Source organism: Linepithema humile, chromosome 2, assembly GCF_040581485.1.
Source record: "Linepithema humile isolate Giens D197 chromosome 2, Lhum_UNIL_v1.0, whole genome shotgun sequence".
NCBI lineage: Eukaryota > Metazoa > Arthropoda > Insecta > Hymenoptera > Formicidae > Linepithema > Linepithema humile.
This window is the reverse complement of record NC_090129.1, coordinates 2,858,952-2,880,326: the sequence shown is the minus strand read 5'-3', so window position 1 is coordinate 2,880,326 and position 21,375 is coordinate 2,858,952. Positions and strand designations below refer to the sequence as shown.

Genomic DNA, 21,375 nt, shown 5'->3' with positions numbered 1-21,375 from the left:
ACTTATAATGTAATTATAAGTTTAAAAAAAAATAAGTAAAATATTTATCAATCACTTAAACATTTTAAAACAAAAGACGATAATTATATAATTTTTTAACAAAATATGCGACAGAAAACATTCTCATATAATAATGTTTTTTTTCCCAGTAAACGAGAGAGTATTGGAAATTTAGAAATGGAAGTAAAAATTACTGAAAAAAATGGAATAAAATTCAGCATTTCGTAAATGAATTCTTTTCAGCACATACTTTATTCCATTTCAAGCACATACTTTATTCCATTTAAAGAAAACAAACTTGCTTTCATCACTACAACAGTATTTTACATTTTCTTCACGTAATAAAAAATACTTATTTCTATGTCAATTTTTTGAAGTTAAATTATGCTTGATCTCTTCTGTTGGAATTACAAATTTTTCACAGAGTTCGATAGCTAGTTTGTTTTCATTTTTAGTTGTAAATAAAATATTTACACATGTACATGTATCTACCGTCTATTTGCCGCGAGAACACTAGAATATTGTGCTTCGTGTCGCGATAGTTGTAATTTACGATTTCGGTGAAATTTGCAAATAACATTAGATTCATACAAGTGTTAGAACGTGCATTTAGTCGTCACATCGTTAAATTACTGCATTATTACGATTCTAAAAACGAAATATAGAATAATAATTAAATTATTGAACTTTTTCTACGTAAGACTAAAGCAAAGATGAGTAACGACAACAATGAGCTCGTGCAGACTGGTGAGTTTAAAGGAAAATTAAAAAGTACAAGATGCGTCAAAAATATTCTATTTACAAATTCAAATATTATGTCAAATTTTATAATCACATATACTATTGATAAATCATGACTTAAAGCATAATTTATGATAGTTCCTCATAAAATGTTACATCTGTATCATGTCGCTGAATATCAAAGCTACATAAAAATTATTGCAAAAATTTGCGAATTTGGATGCAACAATATTACTCATTACGATCTCCAAGTCATCTTTGTATACATTATTTGCATTTATTATTTGTATTTTATATATAGTAACAGGTCCTGTACAGCTTGATAGTCTCGGCACAACACTAACGCATGAACATCTATCCTGCGACTTCGAGAAATTATATAATAATGAAGTTCCGTGGTTTCATGAGAATGGTTTCTTTGCACCTTTATATTCTGGCAGTTTTTCCATACGCAAGCGATTTCCGTAAGTCAAATCAAATTATCTATTATTGCATTTCTACGAAATATTTAGCATGCGCATATATAAACATAACTTGCAAACTGCACAATCTTTTCACGAAACGCTTTAACAAAAATTAATTAGAATGTTTTTTAACAAAAGGGACGTATGTTGTTGAAAAGTTATTTGAACTAAATTCATCTAAAGCATAACGAAAATAATTTTGTATAAATAAAGTTATTTGTATGTTAAAATTTTTTAAAGTGTATTCTGGCATAGTTTTTGCAAAATATTCTTTGTAACAATATCTTGTTAACAATTAAAAAGCTTTATAAAATATTTACTTATAATATGCAAAATATTGTATAAAAAATTATTAAATAAATATATATCTAACAAAATGCATTTTGTTTCAGATATTGTAATTTAAATAATTTATGTTTCAATGATCCTGATATAATGGTAACTATGTTGTATGAATTATCCTTATTCAAAAATGCAGGCGGTAAAACCATCGTGGAAAATACTAGTAACGGTTTGCGTCGCGATTTAAAAAAATTGCAAGATTATAGTGTGAAATGCGAAATTAATATAATTGCAGGAACAGGTATGTGCTTACACAATATATACGAGTATACGGTGTGTGTATTTACATTATACACGTATAAATTTGAGCTTTTACTTTTATTTTATATTTAATATTTATGTTATAATGAATATTTTTATTAACCAATAAGATATTTTTATTTTTTACAAATTAAATTATAAATAAATTACTTAATATAATCATAACTACACTATTTATATAATTATAACGTTAATAATATGATACATTAATAATAAAATAATAATAACGTTAAATAAATGTTAAGTAAATTTGTTTACACAAGAATTGAAGTAATTTTATTTTATAACTTGACAGGATATTATACTGCTAGCGTGCAGAATGACTCAAACCTTAATTTTACGCAAGAAGAAATATACAATAAATTATTGAATGATCTAACTAACGAGATAGAAGAATCCTATCAAATTGGCGATTCTAATAATAAGATAAAAGCAGGATTCATCGGAGAAGTAGGCAGCAATTGGCCAATCCACGGTACATAATTACATACCAATTTGCTATATTGTTAAATATATTTTACTATTATTTCCGATATTGCAGTAAAAAAGAAGCTCATTAAACAGTGCAAGCAAAATAGATACAAATAACGCTGCAAGTTTATTTATTTTAGTATACTTTTAATGTTTTTCTACCATTTTAATGCAATAAAATATTTAGATGTTAATGAAAAGAGACAGAATAAACAATATGTAACCAATTGCAATTGAAACAATAGACGTTTCAATTTATAAGAGCACAATTGTGTTGCAAAATATCGTAAATATTAATCAATTTATAAGAAATCTAATAGAAATTATATTTTCTACAATATTTTTTTAAATTTTTATTTTATATAATTACGTTCAAAAGTATGTTCTAATAATGATAAATTCAGAAATAAAATTGTTTAACTAATATTTTTTATTACGTTAAATAAAACATTTAGCAGTTATATTACATTATTTTAAATTTACTGTTAGAGTTTGAAAAACATTCTATTCGTGCCACTGGCGAAATTCAAGCGCAACTGCATTGTCCTGTGAATTTGAATCCCGGCGTTGAGGAAGAAGCACTTAGGGAAGTAATTAGACTCTATCGAGAGGCCGGTGGTGATTCTAGAAAAGCGGCCATATCCAACATTGATCGTAAGAGCTATGCATTTTCCTACGTTCAACTAAGTTGCGTATCGAAAATATTATCATATCTTAATGATATAAATTTAATAGGCACGTTGTGGCACGAGGACAAATTTATGGAATTCATGGACGATACTAAACACACTTACGTACAACTTGATCTGTTTGGTACTGAGCATTCTTTCTGTCGAATAAGAAATAGGTATTACAAGATATTATCAGACGCACAACGTATCAAACGTCTCACAAAACTGAAGGATGAAGGAAACTTGGATCGAATTCTCATAAGTCATGATATTCATACTAAGGATAGATTGGTACGTACATCTCTTTTTTTTATGGTTTTACAAAATAAATTTGTTTTATTGTTATTATTTTTATTTTTTAATACGTTATTTATTTTTCTTATTATTCTATTTTTAATTTAGGCAGTTAAACAAAAAGCAATTTATATATAAATTATAATTGGATTTTAAACGATCATAATATCAGTTATAAGTAATCAGAGCAATTAACTCTCAAAAATATTCTACTGATGTTTAAGGTCACTTATGGCGGTCTCGGATACGCCCATATTTTGAAAAACTTTGTGCCACATATGTCAAGATGGAATTTTACAGTTAACGATACAACGATGTTAACCACTGAAAATCCTAAGAGATGGCTAAGCTGGAAATAATAATTCACACAAAAGAAAATTTGCATATTACTTTTTTTATGTAAAGCACGATGTATAAAACAATATAATAAATCTTTCAAGCATTATTATTGTTTATTTTACTTTTATTTTGTTTATTACATTTATTTGCAATATAAAAAATGTGCAAAAGCATTAACATCATTAAAATCTTAAATTCCCAGATCGAAATCGAAGTTTTAACGTACTACGAATGATCTTATACCTGTGCGTCACGCAGGTATACGAGAGAGCGTACAACGCGTCTTTCCGTTCGGTCCCTTCTGAACAATAGTCTTTGACCAGCAGGTTTTCAAATACAAATTCTTACGATAACGATTTTCAAGTTGTAAAAAGTGAGTGTACTGAACATGTAGAAAAAAATGGGTAGTTGACTTCGAGACATTAAGCAAAGCAGAAAAAACGTGGAGGAAAAGGGAAGCTGGCAGAGGTAAGGAAAAGCGCTTTCATAAAAATTCAACACGATTACATATATATACATAATATAGATTAGAGTGAAAAGATTTAAACACTAAAGATTGTAAAAAAAAAAAAATGTTTGTATAAATATCAAGTCAACGTTATTAAATAGGTACAAGCAACACGAAGAACTCTTGCACTCACCTAAGTATTATCATAAAATTAAAATTTTTTTAAAAATAAAATATTAGTTTTTAGCTTTACATTTGTTCTTGTAAAAAATATAATGTGTTAAAGATTTATTCGTTCAAACAGAATCGGGCTTAAGGTTTTGTCAGTCCTTGATATTTGTCGTCACTGTAGTAAATGTAGGTGTGTTGCCGATGTCACCTTGTATATGTTACATATACAACGAGAGAATCTGTAACTACAATACTTGTTTTGGAATGTACATTGTGTTATACCGTTACACCCGACAGCAGTTCGAGTTTTTGTCTCGCAGACGTTCGAAGTATTCATTTACCTGCTTTTTGTAATAGATCGAATATATTTATTAAGCTCGTGGAATTTGACAACGTCTGTTTGAAATTTTTATAATTCATCGTAATACACAAAATATAAATTAAATTTTAAAAGTTCCTTGCTGAAATATCGTAAAGATGGATGACTATTGGGAAAGTGAAACTATATCAACAGGTAAGTTTGAAGAAAAATTAAAAATTAAGAAACAATGCCATTAATTTATTTACAAGCTTATTTTAAATTAATGTGATTTTGTCAAACGTATTATCTTCACTCAGAAATTATTCTATTAATTTCGAGAATTTTTATTGAACAAAATTATTTGTCATATACATAATTTTAAATACTTTATATATACATTACACAAATCTTTAATTTTTTTCACAGTAACAGGACCCAAACCGCTATCTTCGCTTGGCATAACATTAACACACGAACATATATTTTGTAACTTTACTAATTGTTTTACGCCAGCTCCGTGTATGAACCCTTTTGCAAATTACCAAGCCAAATTTTCATTTAAGAATTTGAACCAGTTTAATCAATATCCGTAAGTCAGATTGGAATATCTCTCGCACAAAACTTGCTAACCATACATGCGCTAAATACTTTAAGATCGTAATATAATGCTGAACGAGAGAAGACAACGTGCATAAAAATAACTCTAATTTAACATGAATATTTTTAATAGTGACTTTACAAATTTAATAATTGCCAATTTTGCAACTTTGTTTATACAAATCGTTTTTCTTAAATATTTTATCAAGAGATAAAAAATGCCGTTAACACTAAAATAGCTATATTTTTGTTGTTAAATAATCTTATACTTAAAAAATTTTGTCCCAATTATAATAAAGATAATGTTCTTTAACAAAAATTATGTGCTCAGCAATATTTTATCTTGATTGTATTTGACGCTTGTTTATCAAAATCCGTATAAGCGCCTACTTTCACAATTTATATGCGTTTTTTAAATCAATGAATTGTTGAGTAAAAATTTTTAACATGCAAAATATTATTTCAGGTACAGCAGTCTGTATAATTTGACACTTAATGACGAAGACACGATTCAGAATATGCAAAATGAATTAAAAATCTTCAAAAACTTTAATGGTTGTACCATCGTAGAGAATAGCAGCAGTGGTCTACAATTCGATCGTTTATTGTTAAAACAGATTAGCGAAGAAATGAAAATTAACATAATTTTTGGAACAGGTATATGATATATTGTTATTAACGATAATGTGTAATTATTGTAATGTATCACAGTATTGCATGATAATCGTAAAAGAATAAAAAAGTCTATAGTTTTAAAATATAAAACTTTTATTCTCCTTATTTTTGTATTTGACTAGTTGTATCTTCAAACTTGATTTACAATTTATTTTTGTACGTTATCGTTATTGTTACTTGGTTATGTTGTTGCGTGTTACTTGATTATATATTCTCGCAATTCGACAGGATATTATACTGCAAAGGTGCAAAATACGTTAGACTTAGAAACAACTAAAGAAGATATGATTTCATGGATGACTTGGTGTTTAGGTGGTCTGCCCACCAAGATTCCAGAGTTGAAGAAATACGAAATGAAAGCAGGATTCATTGGCGAAGTAGGCAGTACATGGCCAATCCAAGGTATACGTTACAACTATTTTATTATGATAATTATCGATTATTTCTGATATTACGATTAAAACGCTCGGAAAGAAATGTTGTTAAAGAAATTGTATATACACTTATTTGCTTGTTTGATTTGTTCATTTTCGTTTTCTACATTTATAATAAAATAAATGTGCATTTTTATTTTAACAAAAAAAAAGATTAAAAAATAATATGTAGGAAATACAATTAATACAATTAAAACAAAAACACAATTTGCAAGAAAATTTGAAAAAATATATCAATTACTAATACCATAAATAAATAATTAATTAATACATAATAAATCTAATCAGAGTTATGTTTTTATATATATAATTTAGATTAATGTTTTTATATATATAATTTAGATTTTGAAAGGCGTTCCATTAGTGCGACTGGTGAAGTTCAACAGGAATTTCATTGCCCTGTTAGCTTTAATCCTGGCTTGAATCCATCTGCACCTTCAGAGATATTACGAATCTATCAAGAATCCGGAGGAGATGCTCGTAAAGCCGTCATATCCCATGTCGATTGTAAGATCTATAAATTTCTTTTTTTACCGTATTATAAATATTTATGTATCGCACATTTGTCAAATAAGATCGAAACTAAATTTACATAAAAAATATTGAAATAATTTTTTTACAATCAAGATAGTTTCCGCTAGTTTTACTATATTCTGTCTTATCTGAAAAGATTTTCTGTCCACCTTTTCAACATATTTGTTATTTTGAACAACAATTGTTATTTTGAATAGAGTTTAATTGAAAAACAATGACTTTTGCATTATTAAACTCAGTATATTTTTTAAAACTCTTTGCACTAATTAAAAATTTTTAATAAAAATATCAAAATACAATCTTTTATAATATATATATTTTTTTAAATATTGCAAATACTATTTAGCTTACACATTGTAATTGTTACATCAAATTAATGTAAATATTTTTAATAGGTATTTTCAACAATGAGGAGCAAGTCATGGAATTTCTCGATTTGGAGGATACTTATATTGGATTGTCCATGTTTGGTACCGAGTGTTCTTTATATAATCCCGATATGCAAGAGAATATATTATCAGATGCACAACGCGTTGCACTACTCTCACTATTAAAAGAAGAACAAAGATTGGACCGAGTTCTAATAAGTCATGGTATTCACACTAAAAATAGATTGGTACGTACCTTTTGAACATTTCATTTAATATTACGTCGAGAACAACAACGTGCACCACTCTTTACCCTATTTTTAAATATATTATTTGTTAATTAACTATCTTTATTATTTATTAATTACGTAGGTACTAAATTCTAAAAAATTAATCATTTAATAATTAGAATCAGATAACAATGAAGATATACAATTCAAAAATAGCATTATTAAGTGACTCCATAAATTCAGACGTCAGAAATCATCTTATTGATTTTTTTTTTTTAGAAATGTTATGGCGGCCATGGATACTATCACATTCTTGAGAATATTTTGCCTTACATGCATGCAAAAAAATTTACCGAAAGTGACATAAATATGTTACTGGTTGAAAATCCTAGAAGTTGGCTTACTTGGCATCTGAATACTTAGGCCAAACGACGTTAATAAAAAAGAAATTAGACTTCAAAATTTTTTTAATTTTTTAATTGTTTTAATTATGTGAGTTACTTAAAAGAATAAAGCACTTTAATCTTTAATCCACACATTTATATCCAAATTTCATCAAATTATATGCTGAATTTAATTATATATTAATCAAATATACTTTGCACTATTTTTTTTACACAAGTATATTATTTGACATTTAAAAAATCGACTGTTTTTAGTTAGTATTATTAAGCAATAGATTATTTAATATTATATACGATTTAACAATAATATAAGAAATATAAAATGTACTTTCACAAAAATAATTATCGAAATTTTTAAAGAGATTTTGCTTCTAAAATAAAATACGCTTTTGCTTTATACATAAATGATAAAAATTAACAAATATATTTAATAGAACTTTAACAAAAATATATGAAGTTATATATTTCAAATTAAATTATTATCTACATATAAATTACTTAGTTCACGTCGCTAGTGGATGCGAGCGCTACGATCGGTACATTCACACTGATTCGTGTTTCACACTTCACGCCAATTGACATTCGGTTCAAAATAAGGGAGAGATGGAGGTGTCGTAATTTTGTGTATGCATACACGGTGGATATACGGATGACAGTGTGGTTGCCGAGATAACGTTATATAAAATGAGACGATATGTTCCATTCGGTGCGACTTCTTAGATGGTTGCTCATCCTCGTATTGATGATCGCGTTGTGCGATGGCATGGACGAGATCGACTGCAATAACCTACGAATGGGGCAGTACATATGTCCCCATCCCGATTACGATTTCATAGATCCAAAAACGCAACAGCCGCGTGGTTGCACCAAGGAGAACAAGGCCAAAGGTAGGCTCCGACTCACGGTCGAGATATTTGGAGTATTCTAAATTCTAACCTCAATTCTAGATATGCTTTATTTATGTCCACTTGGTTCATTACATTTTCTAGTGTTTTGTAAATTTAGGATGAAATGGAGATTTATATTCAGATTTTAAATATAAGGAAAGAAGTTAAGTGTATAAATCTGCAATTAGAGCAAATCTTTTGTTTGTTTTGCTTTAAACCTAGTTTGTAAACAGAAGTAGAACCTTTATTTTTCTTATTATTTTTTAAAATCTGACTGCTATGATCTTTTGTTACTATTATTTATTTAGAAACAATGATTTCACACATGCTGATAAATCCGTAATGTGAGAATTTGAATAAAACTTCATGTACATTGTATTTTTGCAAGTGTTGTGTTTAGCTGCGGATGGCATCACCTGCACAGAAACAAAAAATAACACATTTAAAAAGGATATACCCTGCAAATGGACGTAAGTAATTCATTGGTTTTTTTTTTTTTAGATAAATATCTTAAGTATCGTGCAATTTAAGATACTTACTATAGAATCATTGCTTTCAGAAATGGTTATTCTTTTGAAACAGCATTACTGCTATCCATATTCCTTGGAATGTTTGGCGCGGATCGATTTTACCTTGGATATCCCGCCCTAGGCTTACTGAAACTGAGCACACTAGGGTTTCTCTTTCTTGGTCAATTTGCCGATGTAATACTGATAGCTACGCAAATTGTAGGACCAGCGGACGGTTCACACTATGTGATGCCATATTATGGTGCTGGAATAAACATCGTGACGAGCAACAACTTTACGTACAGAGTGCCACAATACGATTACTGAAAAACAGCAGACCCAACGCATGAATAATAATTTTTGCTAAAAATTGTATAGCCTCTGCTTCTGCCACGAGCAACGATGTACAATCCTAGAATTGAGTCCTATTTCATCATTGAATTATATTTGAATGTAAACTAATTTCAATATTAGATATTTTAATGGATAAGCAGAACTTGAACTGAATGGGTTAAGTTAACTTGTAGATATACATTTCAACGAAGCACTGTATATAAAGATTTATAAGTAATTTACGTATTGTTAATATAATTAAGTAATAAATTTCCGTTTCTATTTCTAAATGTGCTAAATTATTATTTATTGTCTTCAATTTTGATCAGGTTTCTCTGAAACCGAAATAGTGACGAACTTCAAATACCGCAATTATGACTCATTCGCCCTTGAATGATTTATGACGAAATTATAAATCATCACGTATTATTGCAATGCATCGAATAATTTGCTCCGTATATCACATTTGCAATTTCGTTCTTCCGATATAAATACAAAAAATGAGAAGTATTCAGCGTTCATTATTATTATCACGAATTCTTATATTTTACACAGAATTTTTGAATAGAATTTTGCATACGAATACAAATGTATTCCAAGAATGAAGCAATGTCGACCAAAGATGCATCACGTTATTATTTCTCAAATTATTAATCGTCACGTTTCTGATATGACACAATATATCTATCTGCACACCTCTCTCTGGCGAGGCTTTTAAAAGTATCGTTTCGCGAAGGTAAAAGACAGAAGCGATTTGTTAAACCAGTGTTCTTGACGAACTGCTCTGCACAATGACTTCTTCCAAGAAGATTTTACTTTGGCTACCATTTGGAATCGTATTGTTAATTGTAGCAATATATCATTCATCAACCAATTATGAGGTAAGCAATTTCTTACGCATATCATATTATACGTATTTATCAATTTAATCATTTACACATTTAATTTTCAAAATATATAGCTATAATTATAATACACAAGTAAGTTTTAAAAAGATAAAAAAGTTATTAAAAATATTTCAAATAATAAATTAAAAATATATTTACTTTTTATGTATTTATACTTATTTTCCAAATAATAAAAGGATACAAATTTTGTGTCATCATATTGATTTTGCTATTACATTAAAAAACTATTTGCAGGAATACACTCTCTCTCTCTCTCTCTTCTCTGATAATTTGCAAGAAAACGCCATTGAACTACAAGTATCCCGGCATCGACGAGAAATTAAGCCCACCAATATACACTATTGCAAGCTCAATCAGTACTATGATCAAGACGAAGGACGTTGTCTAGGCGTACCTGGAGGTGGCAAAGTGCTTCACGTTGAAAAAGGACGATCGTGCGGAAACAACATCCTGAAACCGCACTGCAAAAGTTCTTTGTATTATCACATCTGTAAGCGCAACAACTCAATACTGGCGCAGTGTGCAAATAGACAGATCTTTGATATTCGTCTTCAGCGTTGCGTGTACTACGACTCAAGCAAATTAACTCCTAGTACCATTCGACCGGACGATTACAAATACTATGATGACATTAAAGTACCGAACTGCAGCAGACGCGGCCGATTTCCCGTGCCCGATCACTGCTTCATGTTTTACGCGTGCGACACAAACGGAAATCGACTCTATCAGAGCATCTTCAAGTGCCCACAGAACACGGGCTATCAAGCGGACAAAGGAATCTGCGGCGTTGTGCCGGACTGCGAGAACGACAACTCCGTGGACTCCGCAGTTTGTGTTCCAGATGCGCCGGCCGAGAATGTGGAGCCTCAAAGTGCAAATAAAGCTACAGAAAAAAATAACGAAGAAATCTCTGAAACTTCTGAAGAGAGCAAAACTACGAATGTGACTGATTCTGTTGTGAAAAAGGAAGATATAAATCCTGAAACTTACGCTGGTTCTACTACTCCTGTAAACATAATAGATAATCCACTATTAGTAAGTAATCATGAAATTAGTGACAGCGTGAACGAAACATTGAATGACAATGCGACGTTATCATCCGCACAGTCAATCCAGGATGTTACTGAGGGTACTGATGAAACATCAACGTTGAGTCAAGCATCGGAGACGACCGAAAGCATGCGAGAAGTATTTGACAAAACACAGAACGAGGAGACCAAGTCAGTGACAAAACTCGATGATACGCAACATTCCTTCACGAAATCGGTGACCTCGATAAAGCCGGAATATGGTACAAATACTGACACAATGTCCAACATTGATAGTGAAACCACTGATACTTCACAGTCCTCTCCCGTCGACTTCACGTCAGCAAAATTAGATAAACATACACATGATGTAACTACAGAACAGATAATGCATAAAAATAATGAAGATGAAGCAGTAACATTATCGAATACCAACGCAGAAACAGTTGGACCCAACAACTTGACACCGACAACAATAAGTAATATAGAATTTTCCTCGAACAGCGACACGAAATTCGATGAAGGAAAGCAGGATGTTACTACAGAAAAGTATAGAAATGATGAAGATAGTACAGTGACACAGCTGAATTCAACCACTGAGGAAGTCGAGCAGAATACATCAACAATGAACGATGCACCAGAATCCTCTTTGATCAGTGACACAAAATTAGATGATGGAACGCAAGATGTAATCATGAAAGAGTATAAAAATGATGACAGCAGTACAGTGACGCCGCCGAATTCAAACACTGAGAAAGTCGAGCAGAATACATCAACAATGAACGATGCACCAGAATCTTCTTCGATTAGCGACACGAAATTAGATGAAGAAACGCAAGATGTAATCATAAAAGAGTATAAAAATGATGACGACAGTACAGTGACACCACCGAATTCAAACACTGAGAAAGTCAAGCAGAATACATCAACAATGAACGATGCACCAGAATCTTCTTCGATTAGCGACACGAAATTAGATGAAGAAACGCAAGATGAAATCATAAAAGAAAATAAAAATGATGACGACAGTACAGTGACGCCGCCGAATTCAAATACTGAGGAAGTCGAGCAGAATACATCAATAATAAACGATACACCAGAATCCTCTTCCATCAACGACACAAAATTAGATGATGAAACGCAAGATGTAATCATAAAAGAGTATAAAAATGATGACAACAGTACAGTGACGCCGCCGAATTCAAACACTGAGAAAGTCGAGCAGAATACATCAACAATGAACGATGCACCAGAATCTTCTTCGATTAGCAACACGAAATTAGATGAAGGAAAGCAGGATGTTACTACAGAAAAGTATAAAAATGATGAAGATAGTACAGTGACACAGCCGAATTTAAACACTGAGGAAGTCGAGCAGAATACATTAATAATAAACGATACACCAGAATCCTCTTCCATCAACGACACGAAATTAGATGATGGAATGCAAGACGTAATGATAAAAGAGTATAAAAATGATGACAACAGTACAGTGACGCCGCGGAATTCAAACACTGAGAAAGTCGAGCAGAATACATCAACAATGAACGATGCACCAGAATCTTCTTCGATTAGCGACACGAAATTAGATGAAGAAACGCAAGATGTAATCATAAAAGAGAATAAAAATGATGACGACAGTACAGTGACGCCGCCGAATTCAAATACTGAGGAAGTCGAGCAGATTACATCAACAATAAACGATACACCAGAATCCTCTTCGATTAGCAACACGAATTTAGATGAAGGAAAGCAGGATGTTACTACAGAAAAGTATAAAAATGATGAAGATAGTACAGTGACACAGCCGAATTTAAACACTGAGGAAATCGAGCAGAATACATCAATAATAAACGATGCACCAGAATCTTCTTCGATCAGCGACACAAAATTAGATGATGGAACGCAAGATATAATCATAAAAGAGTATAAAAACGATGACAACAGTACAGTGACGCCGCCGAATTCAAATACTGAGGAAGTTGAGCAGAATACATCAACAATAAACGATACACCAGAATCCTCTTCGACTAGCAACACGAAATTAGATGAAGGAAAGCAGGATGTTACTACAGAAAAGTATAAAAATGATGAAGATAGTACAGTGACAGAGCCGAATTTAAACACTGAGGAAGTCGAGCAGAATACATCAATAATAAACGATACACCAGAATCCTCTTCCATCAACGACACGAAATTAGATGATGGAACGCAAGACGTAATCATAAAAGAGTATAAAAACGATGACAACAGTACAGTGACGCCGCCGAATTCAAATACTGAGGAAGTTGAGCAGAATACATCAACAATAAACGATACACCAGAATCCTCTTCGACTAGCAACACGAAATTAGATGAAGGAAAGCAGGATGTTACTACAGAAAAGTATAAAAATGATGAAGATAGTACAGTGACAGAGCCGAATTTAAACACTGAGGAAGTCGAGCAGAATACATCAATAATAAACGATACACCAGAATCCTCTTCCATCAACGACACGAAATTAGATGATGGAACGCAAGACGTAATCATAAAAGAGTATAAAAATGATGACAACAGTACAGTGACGCCGTCAAATTCAAACACTGAGAAAGTCGAGCAGAATACATCAACAATGAACGATGCACCAGAATCTTCTTCGATTAGCAACACGAAATTAGATGAAGAAACGCAAGATATAATTATAAAAGAGAATAAAAATGATGACGACAGTACAGTGACGCCGCCGAATACAAACACTGAGGAAGTCGAGCAGAATACATCAACAATAAACGATACACCAGAATCCTTTTCGACTAGCAACACGAAATTAGATGAAGGAAAGCAGGATGTTACTACAGAAAAGTATAAAAATGATGAAGATAGTACAGTGACACAGCCGAATTTAAACACTGAGGAAGTCAAGCAGAATACATCAATAATAAACGATACACCAGAATCCTCTTCCATCAACGACACGAAATTAGATGATGGAATGCAAGACGTAATGATAAAAGAGTATAAAAATGATGACAACAGTACAGTGACGCCGCGGAATTCAAACACTGAGAAAGTCGAGCAGAATACATCAACAATGAACGATGCACCAGAATCTTCTTCGATTAGCGACACGAAATTAGATGAAGAAACGCAAGATGTAATCATAAAAGAGAATAAAAATGATGACGACAGTACAGTGACGCCGCCAAATTCAAATACTGAGGAAGTCGAGCAGAATACATCAACAATAAACGATACACCAGAATCCTCTTCGATTAGCAACACGAATTTAGATGAAGGAAAGCAGGATGTTACTACAGAAAAGTATAAAAATGATGAAGATATTACAGTAACACAGCCGAATTTAAACACTGAGGAAGTCGAGCAGAATACATCAACAATGAATGATGCACCAGAATTTTCTTCGATCAGCGACACGAAATTAGATGATGAAACGCAAGATGTAATCATAAAAGAGTATAAAAATGATGACAACAGTACAGTGACGCCGCCGAATTCAAATACTGAGGAAGTCGAGCAGAATACATCAACAATAAACGATACACCAGAATCCTCTTCGATTAGCAACACGAAATTAGATGATGGAACGCAAGATGTAATCATAAAAAAGTATAAAAATGATGACAACAGTACAGTGACGCCGCCGAATTAAAACACTGAAGAAGTCGAGCAGAATACATCAATGATAAACGATACACCAGAATCTTTTTCGATCGGCGATGCAAAAGGAGACGAAGGAACGCAAGATGCAATTACAGAAAAATATAAAAATAATGACGATAATATAGCGACACTACCGGATTCAAACACTGAAAAAATTATACAGGATACATCAGCAATAAGCGAGACAACAGAATTTACTTCAATCAATGACACATCAACGGAACCGGATGATAAAACACAAGATATAATTAACAGACAATTTCAAAATGATGACGACAAAATAGTAACATCACCGAATTCTAATACTGAAGAGATTGATCAGAATCCAACAACACTAAGAAACGATACTTCAGAATCTTCTCTATTTGATGTTGTTAAATCATCGAAACTAGACGAAGTAATAGAAGATATAACTTAAGAACAATACAAAAATGGCGAAACACAGACATTACGGAACTCCAATATTGAAGTGATTGATGAAAATTCAACATCAACAATAAATAATATACCAACAACTACAAATGCTCCGGGCAATAATGATTTCGATACATCAGACTCTACGTCCACACCTAACGTGTTTTCATCACCACCGACAGTGATCGACAATGTTGAACATACTACGGACGGATTATCCGAGACTACTCCCATAAATAATTAAACTTGCTGACGCCAATTTACATACGCCGAATAAATAAAAACGAAAATATTCTATCCGCGATGCTAGATTCAGCTACTGTTTCAGACAACACACAAATCCAGTAACGTAAAATGATAGCACAGAAACGTTGCCTGTGGCTCTAACTGAATAAGACGTTCACAATTGCAAACACGTACAAAAAATATGTAAAATGTATTTTTATTATGATACATAAATATCAATGAAAGGTATGTGTGATATGATTATTATACTATTAATATGTAGATAAAATAATAATTTATTATATTGTTCACAATATTTGTTTCGCGTCTCAGAGGTAGTCGTGGCCAATTTACATTTACATAATTACATACGTACACCTATTCCCTACTGTACAAAGAAAAAATTATTCTACAATCAAGAAAATAAGAATAAATAATGCCATACTGCCGAACCACATCGATTCTTTATACTGATATCAAATCCTATATGTTATTATCATTACATGTTTTCCTTCTCTTGCTCGTTTACGAGCGTGTAATAAACATCTTTCCGTTTAATTAGTTCCGAATGCGTGCCCATCTAAAAAATTACACGTCATTTATATATTGTTTAATAATATCACGTTTAAATTTATCGATTATGATGTACCTCCACAATGACACCGCGTTGTAACACGACGATAATGTCGGCGCCTTTAATGGTACTCAATCTATGAGCAATTACAAGCACCGTCCTACCTCTTGTAGCATTTTCAATTGCCTTTTGAACGACCCTCTCACTTTCATAGTCCAACGCGCTGAGCATGAATACACAAATGAAAGATAGACAGATGTTTAGAGTTATTTCATTGTTATGTCATACCTTGTCGCTTCATCCAAAATTAAAACAGACGGTTGTTTTAATAACGCTCTGGCGATAGCAACTCGCTGTTTTTGTCCACCAGATAGCTGCGCGCCCCTCTCGCCAACCTCGGTCGCGTAGCCGTCTGGGAATTTTGTTATAAATTCGTGGGCATTTGCTTCCTTCGCCGCCTCAATAACCTGAATTGATTAGAATGTGTAAAATATATTGCATGTAAGAATTACTGAGCAGCATTAATCGCAATGTTTTATTTTTCACCTCTTCGTCCGTTGCCTCTTGTTTCCCGTACCTAATGTTTTCCATGATACTGGTAGCAAATAATGTAGGCTCCTGATTTATGTAACCGAACACGCAGCCTCTGAGATAACTCGAGTTAAGCGATCTGATATCTCGACCATCGATAGTAATAGAGCCCTCTTCAACATCGTAAAATCTATACAATTATATATATTAAATCTTTACTAATTTTAAGCAAATTGCATTAATATGAATCGCACCTTTCTAACAATGCAGCCACAGTTGATTTACCGTTGCCACTGGCACCGACAATAGCCACCATTTTCCCAGCTGGTATATGTAAACTGAAATTCTTCAAAATAACATGATCTGGTCTGGTAGGATAGCTAAATTTCACGTCTTTAAAAACTATATTCCCCGCTAGAGATTTATCTTGGATCACGTCACCATTGATCATCATTGGGGAAGGCGGCATATCTAAATACTAAAAAAAGCTATAATTATATCGACAGTTTTCAATTCATAAATAAAATTATGTAATTTAAGTAATATCAATACATTACCTGGAAGACTCTAGCACCTGCACTTTGTCCCCTGACAAATGTTCCGAAAAGCACTGACAATTGACCTAAAGACTTTTGAATGGTTTGCGCAGCCATTAAAAACGCCATTAGATCTCCGGGAGACAATTGTCCTGTGGAAAGCAACTGCCCGCCAAAGTATAATGTGGAGAGTAAGATACCGTTGAGCAGTAAATTTGTTCCCGCTTGAAAGAAGCCTATTCCGAAACCTAATTTTTCATACAACTCAGACGAACGTTCCACCTCTTTGTAAAACATTTCTGCCTCCTTTTCTTCTGCGGCAAAAGCTCTCACCTGGAAAAAAGAATTGTTTACAAAATTTACTACTTGAAAATTTTCATAGCACGTTTTTTTACTCAACTATTTTACCGTGCGAATGTTTTGTATAGCCTCCTCGCAAACGGCGGTCGACTTTGCGACTTGATTCTGTGCCTCCATCGACAGCTTGCGCAAGCTTCTTCCCAGGAGAGTGCCGATGAAAATTATTGCAGGTAAACTGAACACCACAACAGTGGTCAATTGTGGTGATATCACTATTACAGAGACGACACAACCAATGATTTGTGTGAAGCTTCTCAGACCTTGAGAAATGCAGGTCTTAAACGAGCTTTTAAAGTCTTGAATATCACTGGTTAATCGACTTACTATTTCACCAGAACGTGTTTTGTCAAAGAATGCAATGTCCTGCATGATAATAGACTTGAACAAATCCTGACGTAAACTCACTGCAACTCTTTCACCAACATGTGAAAGTGCATAAATATATACAAAAGTAAAGAATGCCTGAAAAAAATATCAGAATTTATAGATGTAAATACTGAATTTATAAATATTAAAAAAATTTAATTCCAATTAATTTCCATACCTGTGCAATGTACATGCGTGCCAAAGCAAAAGCTGGTTTAGTTAGCTGCATAATTACTTGTTTTGCAGAATCACTTTTGGTTTGACAGATTTCTGTCAACACATTTATTACACTTCCAACGCATTGCGGTATTTGAATATTCAACAGTGCAACTATTAATGCACTCTATAAGTATAGAACACCAGTATATTATTTACAATAATATCATAAAGTTTATAAATTGTAAATACTTACTGACAATGCTAATAATAAATACCAAACATGTGGATAGAGATACTTGAAAAATTTTGACCATTCAAAGATCAATTCAGGATTGTTAGGTTTTATGTCACTTATTTCTTTAGCTTCTCTACAGATCACAGTTTGGTTATACGACTTCAGAATACAAATAGCTGTTACTCCTAGTCCGCCAAAACCAAATTTAAGGATGTATGAGGAAAGCTTTGATTCCTTCACATTTTCTTTGACACATCTTTGAGTAACTTTAGTAAATTCACGTTTTGCTGCCCTCCATATATTTTGCTCTTTTCCTTGTAAGGCACATTTCTGTAAAGAATACCTGAAATGTTTAATAAAAATGAATGTAATACAATGCCATTTTTAAGTGATAAATTTGCTTATTATTATGTCAAGCAATAATATCTACACTAATACTTTAGGTTTACATATATATATATAAATATTTTTTCTCTATTAGGTTATATAAGATATCTAAACAGTAGGATTAAATATAATATCAAGAGATTGATAATTACCTTGGAAGCACTGAATAATTATTGTGACACCTGAATAACATAGCACGTAAAATAGACATTTTGATGATATAACAGTGCTAGCACAAATTACTGATATTCTTGTTTATGATAATGATGTATATTTCGTATTTATTATATTTATGATATTTAATATCATTGCAATTTATTGCTATATTAATAATTAATGTAAAGCTCTCAAATCACAGACATGACGAAGAGATTTTTTTATTCAAGATTTAGAAAGGTTAACTAATAATAATCCTGCAACCAAGGGTAGCGCCATATTGAAACATCGTGTACCATCTTATGGTATTATTATATCAATCGTTTTATAAGTTTCTTCCAGATAGCGCTGAATGTATTATTTTAATTACAAATTATTGCATTCGCGCGCTTTGAAAAGTGACTTGCAGTGACTTGCAACTTTCCGTAAAAAATAAGTTAAAATGATGAAAAATTGGATCCTTTCTTTTAAAAAAACTCTCGAAACTTGATAATAATTAGGTAATAATCATGAAGCTGAGATATATATATAGTTATATATTGCACTTATAATTGTATGCAACCATGTAAGACATCGTTGCGTTACATACATTCTTCTAGATTATTAGGTTATGTTAGGTTTAGTAAGTAATTTTATTTAACTAATTTAAAATAACTTTTAGTGTTGAGATTGTCTGGATTCCTCATCAGGATCAGCGATCATCGTTTGGAAACAAGACAGAATAAGCTGGATTCAACAAATACGGTTATGCGGTTATACAGTTTATGCAGTACATCTTACAAGGTAAGGTTCTTCTCTTGAAGCAAAATGTACATATCAAGAGTTGTACAAAAATATTTGAATAATAATTGAAGAATAACTACTTAGACAGCACAGTGTATCCAAGAGACGTCCAGAGGATATCTTGAAGATATTTTTGGGACAACAGGATCCTCTGGATATCAGCTTCATGATTATTGGAGGATCCTCTGGATATCCTTTGGATGTATTTTGGACATGTGTGCTGTCTGGGTAGAAGCAAATATATTTTATATTTTTCAAAAAGATTTATTGATATTCATAATTTTATTAATTATTAATAAATATTGTATTATTATTAATTATTTTTGTACACTTTTATCGCTTACATAAATTTAACGAAATGTGGGGAAAAATATATTTGACACAAAATATAATCCATTAAAATGGATTGCACTATTGCAACTAGCGTGTTTGATAAAAAAATAGTCATCGCAAATTATTACATGGCGATTATACATTATTAAAGTACATCAATAAATAGGAACTGATAGAGATAAAAAAACCACATCTGACGTTATTGTCAGATATATCTTCATTAATCTATCCAGTGGAGTGCGTCGTGATTTACTCGTCGACAGTTGCACTTTTCCGCTCTCTTTCGCATTATTTACAACTTTTTTCCGGATTGTCGAGAGTTCGCCACGTGGCCCAATCTTCCCCGTCGCGAGAAAGTAATAGCGCAAAGTAAAAGCGAACTTTGATCAGTAAGCTAATACATGCCTCGCGCGCGCGAGCGCACGCGGATAAAAAAGCTCGAAAATTGCGTCTTGATGACGACGAAGGGGTCCTCCGCTGGATGAATGCCGCGCGGTGGGCCTTAAAAGACCTAATCGCACCGGCAAACTCTTTGAGCTGCGAGTTAATGACGTGTATTTATGTATTCGCCGCGTTTAATTGCCTGTGCGGCTATTAGGCGCTACTCCGCGCCTTCCCGGGCGGCTTAAATACTACTCACGGCAGGGATAAGTATTAAGTACTTGTTCGCGTACTCTCGCGCGAAGCACGCCGCCGGCGCACAGTGTGGAATTTGCCCAAATCGAGGAGGGAAAAACAATTATTGGAAAATATTCTACATGTCAATTTTATTTTATATTTACTTCATTTAAGTGTATTGATTTAAAATTTTAAATCACAAGAAATTATTCCAAAAGAATACATAAATATTTCTATTAAGAATTTTATTCTTTTTTTTAAAGAATATTGTTGAATAATTAATGTTTTAAAACTTCTAAAATTTTCTTGCATACTATACATAATTTAAATAATACGCGTTAAAAAAATTTTTTTGTTGTATACAATTTTGGCTATGTATACTTTTGATTAGATATATATTTATATAAAAAACCGATTTTTCTTCTTTTTTAATTTGGAATTGTGTAACATAACTATAACTCATAAACATTATGGAGTTAAAATCAAACATTAAACATTAAAAATATATTCGTAATTGTGTAAATCTTATCAAATATTGGAACTATGTGTGTTAACGCAATTTTTTATTTTCTTTTGAAGGATTTGAAACAATATAGCTTAGAATCGTAAAATATTGTAATATATT

General features: G+C 32.0%; 5 protein-coding genes across 8 annotated transcripts; 4 read left to right on the top strand and 1 right to left on the bottom strand.

Annotated features, from left to right (window-relative positions):
• The first annotated feature begins 337 nt into the window (after positions 1–337).
• LOC105677455 (phosphotriesterase-related protein-like) lies at positions 338–3,689 on the top strand. The gene is made up of 7 exons (XM_012376072.2): positions 338–747; positions 1,043–1,205; positions 1,598–1,788; positions 2,104–2,283; positions 2,769–2,933; positions 3,015–3,241; positions 3,469–3,689. Exons 1-7 carry the CDS (start codon positions 714–716, stop codon positions 3,601–3,603), a joined length of 1,095 nt encoding a protein of 364 aa, XP_012231495.1. The 5' UTR covers positions 338–713; the 3' UTR covers positions 3,604–3,689.
• Positions 3,690–3,825: 136 nt separating this feature from the next.
• On the top strand, positions 3,826–7,871 carry LOC105677450 (phosphotriesterase-related protein-like). 2 transcript variants are annotated; one of them, XM_067350465.1, is made up of 8 exons: positions 3,826–4,051; positions 4,560–4,716; positions 4,930–5,092; positions 5,567–5,757; positions 6,004–6,177; positions 6,552–6,716; positions 7,139–7,359; positions 7,621–7,871. In XM_067350465.1, the coding sequence occupies exons 2-8, from the start codon at positions 4,680–4,682 to the stop codon at positions 7,762–7,764; spliced, it is 1,095 nt and encodes a 364-aa protein (XP_067206566.1). In that variant the 5' UTR covers positions 3,826–4,051; positions 4,560–4,679; the 3' UTR covers positions 7,765–7,871. The 2 variants fall into 2 exon arrangements, with proteins under 2 accessions (XP_067206566.1, XP_012231490.2); XM_012376067.2 differs by lacking the exon at positions 3,826–4,051 and having other exon boundaries at positions 4,131–4,716.
• A 378-nt stretch (positions 7,872–8,249) lies between these two features.
• Positions 8,250–9,764, top strand: bisc (biscotti). 2 transcript variants are annotated; one of them, XM_012376140.2, is made up of 3 exons: positions 8,250–8,632; positions 9,033–9,102; positions 9,192–9,764. In XM_012376140.2, exons 1-3 carry the CDS (start codon positions 8,440–8,442, stop codon positions 9,466–9,468), a joined length of 540 nt encoding a protein of 179 aa, XP_012231563.1. In that variant the 5' UTR covers positions 8,250–8,439; the 3' UTR covers positions 9,469–9,764. The 2 variants fall into 2 exon arrangements, with proteins under 2 accessions (XP_012231563.1, XP_012231562.1); XM_012376139.2 differs by having other exon boundaries at positions 8,252–8,632; positions 9,021–9,102.
• Positions 9,765–10,222: 458 nt separating this feature from the next.
• Positions 10,223–15,961, top strand: LOC105677373 (dentin sialophosphoprotein-like). The gene is made up of 2 exons (XM_067350375.1): positions 10,223–10,355; positions 10,617–15,961. Exons 1-2 carry the CDS (start codon positions 10,266–10,268, stop codon positions 15,060–15,062), a joined length of 4,536 nt encoding a protein of 1,511 aa, XP_067206476.1. The 5' UTR covers positions 10,223–10,265; the 3' UTR covers positions 15,063–15,961.
• Positions 15,962–15,990: 29 nt separating this feature from the next.
• On the bottom strand, positions 15,991–19,307 carry LOC105677481 (mitochondrial potassium channel ATP-binding subunit). 2 transcript variants are annotated; one of them, XM_012376127.2, is made up of 10 exons: positions 19,013–19,307; positions 18,492–18,816; positions 18,258–18,422; positions 17,762–18,175; positions 17,375–17,686; positions 17,072–17,295; positions 16,833–17,007; positions 16,575–16,753; positions 16,362–16,509; positions 15,991–16,292 (listed from the first exon to the last, which is right to left on the bottom strand). In XM_012376127.2, the coding sequence occupies exons 1-10, from the start codon at positions 19,069–19,071 to the stop codon at positions 16,212–16,214; spliced, it is 2,082 nt and encodes a 693-aa protein (XP_012231550.1). In that variant the 5' UTR covers positions 19,072–19,307; the 3' UTR covers positions 15,991–16,211. The 2 variants fall into 2 exon arrangements, with proteins under 2 accessions (XP_012231550.1, XP_012231551.1); XM_012376128.2 differs by lacking the exon at positions 19,013–19,307 and having other exon boundaries at positions 18,514–18,701.
• Positions 19,308–21,375: the final 2,068 nt, after the last annotated feature.

Excerpts from the sequence above, each read along its gene's own strand:
- LOC105677455 (XM_012376072.2), top strand. The coding sequence starts at position 714 with ATGAGTAACGACAACAATGAGCTCGTGCAGACTG. Across the intron at positions 2,284-2,768 it reads CAGCAATTGGCCAATCCACG|AGTTTGAAAAACATTCTATT; the intron begins GTACATAATTAC and ends ATTTACTGTTAG. Across the intron at positions 3,242-3,468 it reads TTCATACTAAGGATAGATTG|GTCACTTATGGCGGTCTCGG; the intron begins GTACGTACATCT and ends CTGATGTTTAAG.
- bisc (XM_012376139.2), top strand. The coding sequence starts at position 8,440 with ATGTTCCATTCGGTGCGACTTCTTAGATGGTTGCTCATCCTCGTATTG. Across the intron at positions 8,633-9,020 it reads CAAGGAGAACAAGGCCAAAG|TGTTGTGTTTAGCTGCGGAT; the intron begins GTAGGCTCCGAC and ends TATTTTTGCAAG. Across the intron at positions 9,103-9,191 it reads GATATACCCTGCAAATGGAC|AAATGGTTATTCTTTTGAAA; the intron begins GTAAGTAATTCA and ends CATTGCTTTCAG.
- LOC105677373 (XM_067350375.1), top strand. The coding sequence starts at position 10,266 with ATGACTTCTTCCAAGAAGATTTTACTTTGGCTACCATTTGGAATCGTA. Across the intron at positions 10,356-10,616 it reads ATTCATCAACCAATTATGAG|GAATACACTCTCTCTCTCTC; the intron begins GTAAGCAATTTC and ends AACTATTTGCAG.
- LOC105677450 (XM_067350465.1), top strand. The coding sequence starts at position 4,680 with ATGGATGACTATTGGGAAAGTGAAACTATATCAACAG. Across the intron at positions 6,717-7,138 it reads CGTCATATCCCATGTCGATT|GTATTTTCAACAATGAGGAG; the intron begins GTAAGATCTATA and ends TATTTTTAATAG. Across the intron at positions 7,360-7,620 it reads TTCACACTAAAAATAGATTG|AAATGTTATGGCGGCCATGG; the intron begins GTACGTACCTTT and ends TTTTTTTTTTAG.
- LOC105677481 (XM_012376127.2), bottom strand. The coding sequence starts at position 19,071 with ATGTCTATTTTACGTGCTATGTTATTCAGGTGTCACAATAATTATTCA. Across the intron at positions 18,817-19,012 it reads AATTATTCAGTGCTTCCAAG|GTATTCTTTACAGAAATGTG; the intron begins GTAATTATCAAT and ends TAAACATTTCAG. Across the intron at positions 18,423-18,491 it reads ATTTATTATTAGCATTGTCA|AGTGCATTAATAGTTGCACT; the intron begins GTAAGTATTTAC and ends CTATACTTATAG.